This window comes from Myiozetetes cayanensis, unplaced genomic scaffold, assembly GCF_022539395.1.
Source record: "Myiozetetes cayanensis isolate MyiCay16 unplaced genomic scaffold, myiCay2020 scf2-11, whole genome shotgun sequence".
NCBI classification, from domain to species: Eukaryota; Metazoa; Chordata; class Aves; order Passeriformes; family Tyrannidae; genus Myiozetetes; species Myiozetetes cayanensis.
Window position 1 is genome coordinate 86531467 of NW_026087411.1, and position 12584 is coordinate 86544050.

The following is a 12584-nucleotide window of genomic DNA, read 5'->3' on the forward strand; positions in this document are numbered from 1 at the left end:
ATCTGAATATTTACAACCTAACATCATGCAAGAGATTTTTTCTTTTCTATATTCAGCATTTTATGAAGGACACTCCTAAAGCAATACAAAATAATTTTCCCTTTTGTCATCATTGAAGTTAATTAATAGTCTCAATCTCAATCATGATAACATACTACTAAATACACAGTTTCTGCAAAGAGGAAGGCAATAATCTGTTCCCATTGTGTATACCAGGAAACAGAAAAAAAGTAATTGATATATATTGTGTCAAAGAATATTAAGGATATAAATTAGGGAAAACTTTTCAACTGCAAAGGAAAGGATGTACCTGAAGAAACTATGCACACTTCCATATTGGAGGCCTTAATAACAGCCACGAAAAACAAAATGCTGGAATAATAAGTATAGCTGATTCTGATACGACTGGAGTTTGGACTGGATGATCTCATGAATTTCCTTTATTCTACAATTCTGTAACAGGTACCTGTAAATGTTCTGAAACCCAGACCAAAGTTGAAGTGTAAGGAGTGCCCTGAAACTGAACTTTTGCCTTCCTGCATTTATACATTCACAGTGTGCAATCTGCTGCACCAAGTTTTTGCAGAGCTGTGCTTCAATCTGCCTCAGTGCACTCAGTTGAAATCACTGCAACCTTCTGCTTTAAGGAACTTATTCTAAATTTATATTGATGAAAAGAAAAATGAGGATTGTTTCACTATATAGAAACAGTTGTCCCACTGTCATATACTTCCAAATATTCTTAAGCAAAATATTCCTCACAACAGTGATTTATTTTTAGAGAAAAGAAGGCACATTAATCACACTGAATCCTGTTGTGTTCTAGACATTAATCTTAGGTAAACTGAATCTCTGCACAGATGTCAGGAAATGGTGCTCTTCTATATGTGATGAGGTGTATAAAAGAATCTTCGAAGAAAACCTCATCTAGTATCTGTGGAGATCAAAAATGCTTTTGGAAGAAGAATGTGAACAGCTCAGAGGGATGCTTGGTTCTTTTTGTACCTTCTTCCTCTACTCTCACAAGAAAACTCCTATGTTGCTCAAGAGATTATTTTTACAACTTTATCACATTACATAATTCCATTTTTCTAATCATGACCATCATCATCAGTATTGTCAATTCTAGTCCCTGAGCTATAACCATCAAATAGGTAACAGAGAAAGTCATTATAACATTTCGGTATTTTAATTTATGCATGGATTCAACTAAACATTTTAATAAATATTTTGAATAGATAAGACTGCTCTTTGGTGGAGTATCAAATGATTCTAGGGTTGAGGAATGAATAATCATTAAACAGATCACTTTTTTTTCCTTATACTTATCATTGTGTTTATTGATCAAGATTTCTATTATTGTTTTATTAAATACTGCTCTTAAATGCTCCAATTATCTATGATTAAATTCCGCTCACGTTGGCGTGCTGTGTGAGAGATCTTGCTGTTGTTATTGTTGTTTCAGTTTTTAACCAGAGGGCATGTCTTCAAGATTTGTGTTATCTATGTATAATGCAACCTGACAAGAGCAAGAGTTGAGAGGAAAAAGAGAATGACGACTCTGAGAGGGTTGTTTTCATTCTATGACAGACATAACATTGCTTGAGGTAAAGTCTCCTGGTTCTCCATACTGACTGAATGGCTGAGGCTAGGGGTCACAAAGGGACGTACTACGAATGAGTTGTCTTTCTTTTTTTATGCTATGTGGTCATCCTGATAAGTATGTGTCCCTAAAACATAAAGTCTGATTAAAGTCTTTCATCTATATGTGCCTATTTGATTTTAACCAATTTCTGTATTTATTTGATTTTGTTTCTATACAGTCATTCCCATGACATTCACTTCTGTTTGCAGGACAACCAAAACGGTTTCTTCAAGAAAATTAGCATTATCAAGGAGCCCTAATTTCTGCATGGGAGTACTGCATCAACTAATAAGCAAGAGAAAAATCCTTTGTGCCTCAAATACTTAATAAACCTAAACTAAAACATGGTGGGAGAATGCAGCAAATGAAGTACTGGACAAAAAAAGCAAGTAAGTGTAGGATGTTGGGACCACTTTTTTTGCCTCTAGCTGCCAAGCCAAATTCTTGCAGTCATTCTGCAGCTAATGCTGCATTCAGTTGGAGTGAAGGTTCCTGCAGTTCTTGTAGACTTTAAGGGAAAACTAGATTAATTCTTTCTGTATTGAGTTCTTAAATGGCCTTCTACTGCTTTACCTCTGGCCAGATCCCAGTGTAGTTCACCTGTGGCTGCAGTGTTGATTGGTTTGGAATATCAATGTGATCAGGGAACACTCAGCTGCTCACTGCTGCAGATACAGCAGCAGCCACAAACACAGAAGCACATTTCATTTAACACACACATTATGCTTTGGTAAATGTGTCTCCTCTAGACATGGAAAAATTATTATGGTTGCTCAGATGATAGAATTTTCTATTGAAAATTTTTCTTTGAATTTAACAAGGGGGAATGATTGGCTATTAAAAAGCGGATATTTGAAAGCGGAAAGGAAAAAAGCAGCTTTCCAGGTTGAATTGTGTTTCCAGGTTGAATGAAATTGTGACGTGCTTGTGCAGAAAAGCAGGTAAATGTTTTCTCCCATTGTATAGTATCTCTAAAATTAGGGTGCACGTATATGTTGGCAAGATCATAGAATTATTTAACTTGGAAAGAACCTTTAATATCATCGAGTTCAACTGTTAACACAGCACATCCAAGTCCACCACTAAACCATGTCCCCTAGTGCCACATCTATACATCTTTTAAATAAGTCCAGCAATGGAGCCTCCATCACCTCCCTGGGTAATCTGTTCCAAAGATGACAGTCCTTTCCAGAAAATTTTTTTCATAATATTTAAACTAAACCTCTCCTGGTACAACCTGAGGCCATTTCCTCTCATCCTGTTACTAGTTACCTGGGAGAGGAGACTTCCGTTCATGTAGCTAGAGATAGCAATACGGTTCCCCCTGAGCCTCCTCTTCTCCAGGCTAAACAACCCCAGCTCAGCTGCTCCTCATAAGACTTGTGCTCCAGACCCTTCACCAGCTTCATTGCCCTTCTCTGGACACGCTCCAGCACCTCAGTATCTTTCTTGTAGTGAGGGACCCAGAAGAGGACACAGGACTCAAGGTGCGGTTCACCAGTGCCGAGTACAAGGGATGAACACTGCCCTCCCTCATCCTGCTGGCCACACTATTCCTGATACAGGCCAGGATGCCACTGGCCTTCTTGGCCACCTGGGCTCACTGATGGCTCATGTTTAGCTGACTGTTGATCAGCATCCCAAGGTTCTTTTCCACTGGGCAGCTTTCCAGTTGTTTTGCCCCCAGCCTGTAGAGGTGCATGGAATTGTTGTGACACAAGTGCAGGACCTGGTACCGGCCTGGTTGAACATCATACCTTACGCATTGATCCAGCTTGTCCAGACTCCTTGGCAAAGCCTTCCTGCCTTCCAGTAGATCAACACTCCTATTCAATTTGGTGTCATAAGTAAACTGACTGTAGGTGCACTTGATCCACTCATCCAGGTCATAAGTGAAGATATTAAACAGGACTTGACCTAATATCCTGAGGAAACCCAGCTGCCCACTGGATGTAACTCCACTCACCAACACTCTCTGGATTCAGCCATCAAAACAGTTTTTTATCTAGTGAACAGTGCACCCATTCAAGCCATGGGCAGCCAATTTCTCCAGGAGAATACTGTTGGAGACAGTGCCAAAGGCCTTGCTGATGTCCAGGTAGACTACATCTGCAGCCTTTCCCTAGAGGTTTTAACTTGTCATGTTGGTTAAGCAGGACCTGCCTTACCTAAATCCATTCTGCCTGGGCCTGTAGTTCCCTGGATCCTCCTTCTGGCCCTTCATATAGAATAGCGTCACATTTGCTAACTTTCAGTCAGCTGGGACTTCTCTGGTTAGCCAGGACTGCTGACAAATAACTCCCTCAGTACCACTGGATGTATCCCATTCAGTCACATAGATTCATGTGTCTACGTAGCCTAGCAGATCACTGACTATTTCCCCTTTGATTATGGGGGCTTCATTCTGCTCCCTGTCCCTGTTTTCCAGACTGGGTACCTGGAGAGCAACTGGTCTTATGAGTAAATACTGAGGCAAAGAAGGCATTAAGTACATCAGTATTTTTCTCATCCTACATCGTTATGTTTCCCCTGCATCCAGTAAAGGATGGAGATTCTCCTTAGCCCTCCTTTTGTTGCTAATGTATTTATAGGAACATTTTTCATTGTTTTTTACAGCAGTAAAAATTGTAAGTTAATACACATATTAAGTTCTAACTGGGCTTTGGCCCTTTTGATTTTCTCCCTACATAACATAATGACATTCTTGTAGTCCTCCTGACTTGTCTGTCCCTTTTTCCCCAATGTCAGAAAGTCTTTATTTTCTGAATTCCAGCCACAGCTCTCTGTTCAGCCAGGCCAGTTTGGGGTGTACGTTGGTGAAATCAAGCACTATAACATCACGCATGGAGAAGGTACCAGAGTAGCTTTCAACACATTTCACTGTACTGATCCTAAGGTACTAATTTCTGGTGCCTGTTATAACAGACAGTTATGAAAAAAAGCATTCACTTGGGATGGAGCAGTTGGTTTCTATACTACATAGTTCCTATGAGTGCCTGAAATATTGGGTTATTTTCTCTCTTTGGCTAAGTGCATATATATTTACAGAGGATGAAGCAGATCTGTTAGAAGACTGTGAAAACCATTCTAACTTTATAACATGGTGTTAAAAGCACTGAAATCCACAACATTTCATTCCATGCAATGAGTCTCGTAGGCCAGAGCAGGTGAAGCTTTCTCAGAACCAAATGAGTGCCTTCACCATTAAGCCAACAGTGATACTGAAGTCATTAGCTTTTTTTTTTTCCTGAAGCTTTAATCTTCTGTGTAGAATGGGAAAATGTTAGTGAGGCAGGGGAAAACTGTTGCCTGTTGCAATTTCTTGATCAGTTACTCTCTGATGAGAGAAAATTTTGTCAACCTCTAGTCAAGATAATGGAAGTGAAAAAACAGAGCTGGCTCCTACAGATTCAGGGCTTACAAGGGTAGCAAGACAAGGCATTTACTGATATAACTCCCCTGCCTGTCAAAGGCTGCAAAGGTGAACAGCTGGTGTATACCAGTGTAAGTACAGACTGAGACAGAACAAAAATCTTGTTATTGAGGCCCCTGCATTCACATCTATAAAACTAAGCCTGGTTGCTTTGCTCTGCAGCCATATAAAAAGAAATGAAGCACTAAACTAGCAAAAAAAAAAAAAAAAAAAAGGAGCAGTAAATTTTTTAGGAGGAAGCCTTTCATTCCCCAGAGTACAGCAGTCATTTCAGTGAGGAGTACATGGACAGGCTGGTATGCTGCCCTTGTAATATAATTTGGAAAAACAAAATCATCTCTAATGAGCTGCAGCTGAGCAAATCATTATTCACCTCAGAGTTCTTTTTATCAAATTATATTTTAGCCAAGCACTTGCAAAATTGTGACTAACACTAATGTGGAAAAAGTGGAAACAAAATTATAGTATGAGCAGAAGCAACCGAAAAACATTTTTATGGCTATATTATTAGTTTGATATGTAAAGATTCACCTGCATAAGTTCCCATGCTCCTTCTTAAGTGCTAATATTTTGACATCAGTGTGATAATTCATACACAGGTTTTTCCTTTGTAACTCTCAAGAGTTAAGAGATATTTTGGTTTTCCCACTTTCTGATAAAAAGCAGTCCATTTTGCCAGAATGTGTTAGGTGTTATATCACTCAAAGTGGCACTGTGTTCAGCTCCGGGGCCCTCAACGTAAGAAGAACATTGACCTGTTGGAGAGAGTCCAGAAGAGGGCTACAAAGATGATCAGAGGATTGGAGCACCACTTCTATGAGGAATAGTTGAGGGAATTTGGGCTGTTCAGCTGGCAGGATGGCTCCAGGAAGACTTTATGCCTTCCAGCACCTTTTTGCGAGGCATGAAGTAATAGGACAAGGAGGAATAGCTTCACACTGAAAGGGTACATTTAGACTAGGTATTAGGGAGAAATTCTTTACTGTGGGTTTGGTGAGACAGTGGAAGTTGTGAATGCCCCATCCCTGGAAGTTCAAGGTTGGACAGGGCTTTGAACAACCTGATCTTGTGGAAGGTATCCCTGGCCATGGCAGCAAAGGGATAGAACTAGATGATTTTTAGGGTCCTTTCCAACCCAAACCATTCTACGATTCTAAGAAATTACTACCTTAATTTTATCATGGTAATTTAATGTAGAATTTCATCATCCAGGTTAGAAAACTGTGCTACATAAGTTTATAAAATAGATTGTATTAGTAGAGATTTTCTTATAATGTTGGAGATGACGTTCAGAAATAAAGTTTCTAGATGACAGGCTTTAGCTTGAGTCATTGTTTATGAGCACAGTACAAATCTCTTCCAAACTAGAGTGTCCAAAAGACACGTAGAGAAAATCTCACTTTAGGCAAAAGGGCTATTCCAGTGTGTGATAAGACAGTGATATATTATTAATATTTTTTAAGAAGATACCTCACAATTTATTTCTTTTTTGTAATTCAATAAATCCTATTACTTAGTATGAATGCATAACAGAGTAGAAAATAGAAATAGCCTTATATATTTAAGTATTTTCTCCATTTTCACAGAATCAGTTTCTAATACTCCATGGTGAGATCTTATTCATTAATGCTATTAATTTAAAATAGTAATAAAGGCTTCCATAATCAATTCCTGAAGAGCTCATAAGCTATGAAAACTCATTGCTCTTCCATAATTAACTATTTTAATCTCATTTTTATGTCTGCATTGACTCCCATTTAAGTATTTTGTTTCCTGGTTTTCAGATTTTTGGGCAGCTGAAGAGGGCATGAGTGGATTCTCGTGTCAGTTTGGTTTTTTATTTTGTTTTGTTTGTTTTGCTGTTTTTTTCTAATTTAGGTGCCTATTATCTGTAGAATGGGCTAAGGATAGATGAAGAAGTCTTTAGCTATGCCTCTGAGAAGAAGGATAATGTAGGATATTCCCAATGCTGGGGTCTTACTTTCTAGCCTTATTCCTTGTAGTGTACCAAATTCAATAGGCATTCAATAGGTATGAAAGTTAAATTAATTCTTATTTGAGGGTACCATCTGAAATAGGCCTGTGGGTTCCTAATCACTCATTCTATTCTTGGTCAGGAAGTCACTCATATCCAATCACAGTAGGAATAGATTTCTTTGTCTCAGGAAAGACTTTGCCCTGTTTATTCAAATAAAGTAAAAAACCCCACACTTCAGAAGACACTAGTCCAAATTAACCAAGTAGTAGCTAAAGCAAACAATTCTACATTAAATAATTAGGTAGACCATTTTCTGCTTCCAGATCAAAAGGAGATAATTAGTAATGAGAAGCATACTTCATAATATTATGCAGACTATGTTTGGGTCATTAGATCATCATCTAATCTGCCTTTCTACATATAACAGTCCATTAAGCTAGCAACAGATACACTTTAAACAGATTAAAATGTGTTAGTTAGACTGAAGGAGTTTTCAGAAAATGAAACTATATGCCAAGGGTAGAGAATAGGCTTTAACAACTTCTGCTATAGCAGTAATTGATTTGGCAAAATGGTCTGAAAACCCAAACCATGTCTATCCAACAGAGGGGAGAAAATCCTCCAAATTCTGAAAATTTATGCTGGAATTAGAGAAAGCAAGGAAATTCCTCCCTGTTGACTAAAATCTGGTGATCAGTATGTGACCAAGAACTATCCAGAAGGAACTGAAGAAAGGATATTCACTGCCATTAGATTTTATTAAAACATATGACTTTCCTTCATCTCTATCCGCAATAAAAAAGACACTTGGAAGAATTTCTTTGTTGTTATCTCCTCTTTCTCAAGGACACATTTAACAAATTGCACATTATTGGGCAAAATATTCCCTTCTTAGCTGCAAGGATGACTGTCAGCAGTCCTGAAACACCATGCTTGACTAAGAACATTTTCTTAATGCAAAGCTGCAGGTACTGCAAGCATGTTATGACAATGCAACAAAAACTAGAACAAAATCTGATATATAGTCTGTGATGTTTCTTTTTCTGTTCAAGTTATTGCTTGATCTTATAGGTTATGATTCCAGGAGGCAAAGTATACCTATTTACCACTTTGCATTTTCTACTTATAGTGCTCTAAGAAGAATAATTCTAATTAGGTTCTTTAAGTATTATTATTAGAGCTAAGCAAGTAATTTCCCAAAGGTTTATTTCATGGATTTGAGCATTTTTGTCCCTTAATATGTTCAATGAATAAATTTTCATATTACTCAACCAGCTGTTTAAGCTGGTCAAACAGTATTTGCTAAATTCATTTGATGACTGATTTGTACCAAATGTTGGATAAATTATTCATGACTAATTGGTTCCATTAGTCAAAGAGATCTAATTGTCATCCTGAGTTTCAAAAGGAACCTGTATTCCATAGTGCACAAGGTAAAATAAACTAACAGAAGTGCAGGCTGTACATTTGTGGCATAGCTGAAGTGCATCATTCTATTAACTGCTTTTACTCAGGCTCCTACACATGAATTGCGTAGGGCGCCGTGCCCTCGAAAGATGTAAACTAACTGCAGATCTTCACAAGTCAAACCATTTTCCTTACTATTTCATCGTGTTCAAGTGGATAAGCCTCTTCAGAGGCCCTGTAGTTACATTTTTATCATGCCAGGTATTTTCCGTGCTGTCCTATGGAGAGGTAGGAACACTAAGATGGAAAAGTGGCTAGACCACTAACTCAGAAGACTGGACATAAATTTCCTGCTTAATTGGTCTCACTCAGTTCCCCAACAACAAAAAAAAAGATGTAGTGCACTAGCTGGGTTTCTGCTACTTTAATACTGCTTATTAAGGGTGAAATTTTGTCCCATGTCACTTCCAGGTGAGTAACAGAAAAAATTGTAAAAATAAAAGCTTTGTGCATGAGGCAGTGAACGTACTGTAGTTCCACAGAATAAGGAAACAGTCTTCAGGGGTCAATTACCTGTGGTTATGTGGTAAAATTCTACACTATATATAGCAAAGAATTCTGGTTCCCTCAAGTTAAACTCTTTATCCCTCCTCTGTCCCAGAAACCTATGCTTTTATTGCCTGCTGACAACGCTCTCTCTGCTATGCTATCCTCTTAAGTATGGTAGGCATTGTTTGGGAGAGTGATCACTGTTATGGTCTTAAATGATGTCAGGGAGCATGCTAACAGACACACAGTTAAACAGTGTAGATGACTACAAGGACAGTTTTTAAGCTTGGGCAGTCACTCTGTTTAGTTTTATTTACTAGAGTAACTGTAAGCTTCCAGTCCAGCACCTGTGTAGCCAGGTTAGCAGGGACTGTTGCCAAATTGGTATTTTCTGGCTTCTATCATATGAAACACTTCTCTTTATAGAATATTTTCTTAAGCATAGCATCATGTGAATTCTACTACATGATTTCTGGACTGGTTCTGGATCATGTGTGGCTTGTTTGGAGGGCAAAGAGACAGGCACCTGTCTGTATTCTGTGCTTTAATGTATTAACTATTATATGCACACAAATCAACTGCTTTAAATCAACTTCAGAAACATCACTTTTTGAAGACCTACTTTTATGTATTTCAGATAATAAATGAAAGGAATTCAGCTCAGACTCAGATTTTATGGGAATACTCACAGAACTGAGTGACAACCCCCAACTCCTGGTCTGAGTTAGTAAAATAATTTTATTGGTAAATTAAGCACACTAAGGCGTCTCATAAATGCTTTCATAAGCACACATATTTATTATAGCAACACCGTCTGTCAGCAGCTTCCTTATAAAGCCCTATTTTCAGGGATTTATGGAACTGACATATGTATCGTGGGGGGACAAGCCTACATTTGCAGGGCGATGACCTTAGAGGTCGTTACCTCTGTTTTCTCTGATTCTTTAAATATGCTGTGTTGTTCACTTTGAGAAGGAGTAAGATGTAAGATAGGCCAGTTTTCTTTTTGAACAGCTCCCAAGTGTAAAAGAAATCCACTTTTCTCCTTTAATTTGTATACATATAAGCTGGACTGAAATTTTGTGCAGCATTAAGGTATGTTTAGGTGCTTGTGTAATTTTAAAGAAGCTTTACCTATTTTTAAAAGAACATTTCACAGTGTGGTCTATTAATATTTAATATTTTGAATAAGGAAATATAGACAAAAATATAAATCTGATCTGGGTTAGAAATGCCTTCCTTTGTTCAACAATGTCCCCTTCCTGCCAGGCAGACTTGCAGTTCTTTAAAAACTATCAGTGCCTCACCAAAAGTTAGCCAGTTAAGTCAAACCACTATATAGCATGAAACAGTATTTCCCACTGTTTGAGTTTAAAACTAGCTTAGGTATAACATACTCAGCTGTTGCAAAAGAAATAAAATACCAGAAATATTAAATGCAAAACAGTTACAGCCAACTCAATGTGTTTTTTGAGCATGAACAGTAAGAGGAAAGACAAACAAGCAGAAAGCTGTATAAAATAGAAAAGTTTCTATGTAGTAGGGAAAATTGCTTTGACAATCTATTCTGTCTTGTTTTAAAAATTATTCTTGCTTTGGCCTTCCCTGAAACTGGATCCTAGGCCACAAATAAGTTAGATCTAATGAAACAGAAATGCAGCTCAAAGGAATTAATCAAAATCTTCTCTAAGTAGCAATCCAGATTTGAGGGATGACAGCCAGATTACTGCTCTTTAAACCACCAAAGATTTTTAAACATGTTACAGAAATGCTGCACTTGGTTGAGAGCTTGGGAATTTATGAAGCACAGGGCTGAATTAGTGTCCCTCTGCTGAATGATAAATGGAGCAGTGGCCTTTGGAAAAGGAGTCAGAGTAATAAGAGTGTCAGTACAATATATCATGCAAGCAAAAACCATTGTCCATGAGAAAGTTCAAAGGCACATTTCCCACTATACTATTAACCTGGTTGAACGCTTTGGCTATGGAAGTAGAGTGTAATCAATACACCTAGCATATACCATGGTGGTATATTTCTAATTCCCAATGTATTACATCTGTGCATATAAACATATTTTGGCAGTAGATAAACGTATAATGCATATGCTTAGCAAAGAAACTTTTCTTTAGGCATACTTTAAAACACCACATAATAATCCTTCATCTACAGTTACTTTATTTTTTCAAGACAATGCAATAGCTTTACCCTATAATCATTTCCTATTGTTACATTCAAAGGCGAAGTTCTAAATTTGATAGCAAAAAGAAATATCATTCCTGGCTTCTTAATCTGCAATTAAAGAATTCATGGTATTATAAAATTCTCAGCGAGTCACTCTTCCAAAAAATCTTATTTATTCATATCTCATTTTCTAATAAATCAAAATATGTCTTACCTCTGAAAAAATTGCCCCTACAAAAATTTCACACAGGGGACATGAAAGAAGGGACGCTGATTCATTTTTCCACTTCTACAGTAAGACAAAGGTTATTTCACAAACATCAGCAATATACAAGATCCAAATAATATCCATTAATATAAATTATTATTTCTCATGCCTATTTTCCTCTTGGCATTTCTTATCAGAAATCTAAGAGTAAATAAGGTTTTTTTGCACACCAATGATTAGTAATGAATAAACAGAGCAAGTACTAAAGCTGGCTTTGCACCTACTGAATGCTGCAAGTGTCTGTACTCATTTGATATGCATCTAGCAAAGCTTGGATGTTCCCAAAAGGCCACTCCATGAACACTGAGAGAGCAGCGTCTGCTAGTGGTGCCTGTAAGAGACAAAGAAGACAGAAAATATTTGTATAAGTCAGAGATATTGGCAAGAATGAACCTTATTTAAAGTATATTTCATGCTATTTTAAAACCACACACAGAAACAATCTCATGTAATGATCATCAGTATATAGAGATTAGTGTAAGATACCAAATAACATTTCAGTGTTTACTTGATCACTTTTTATCATTGTTTTCTTAAAATTTTTCATGTTTCGCTTCTTATTTATCATTTTGCCTGGTAGGTCCAGTCAAATTGATTTTTCCTCAGCTTTTTTGCTCTGAATATAATGCATATATGTATGTTTTATACATATATATATCCCATGCATACATGTAAGCTATAAGAGACAGTATACGTACGTGCTTATATGTGCATGCATATGAATAAGTAAATATGTGGAGTTTATATAGATATATTCACATATATGCATTTTTACATGAGTCTATTAATGATTTGTCTAAGACACAATGCAAAATATTACTCCTCTTTTTTGTCATCATAAAATTTCGAAGCAGTACTGTACCTGTGGCATTGAGAGGACATCGATTGAATGCCATGTCCCCAGCTGGGGTCCTTTTCCACACCATTGACATTAAATAATCTTCAGGACATATTTCATAAGGCGCTGTCATTTATAAATGAGAATTTAAATAGAAACATTAACATAAAACAGATATTTTATATCAGAAATACAAGTTACCCCATTTTTTCCTGAGATGTGTATGCTAACATAATTTGGTTTAGTTTTAAGTTTGAAGTTAAAAAAAAATGCAAAAATGAGAAC

The 12584-nt window shown here is 37.1% G+C and overlaps 1 protein-coding gene across 10 annotated transcripts in view; it reads right to left on the bottom strand.

Annotated features, from left to right (window-relative positions):
* Positions 1-12584, bottom strand: part of ADGRB3 (adhesion G protein-coupled receptor B3) — a 453017-nt gene that overhangs the window by 236272 nt on the left and 204161 nt on the right. For all 10 annotated transcript variants that reach the window (XM_050316306.1, XM_050316311.1, XM_050316301.1 and 7 more), the window contains 2 exons: positions 12324-12425; positions 11686-11792 (listed from right to left, as the gene is read on the bottom strand). In XM_050316306.1, coding sequence (XP_050172263.1) covers positions 11686-11792; positions 12324-12425 — 209 coding nt within the window. The remainder of the gene's footprint in view (positions 1-11685; positions 11793-12323; positions 12426-12584) is intronic.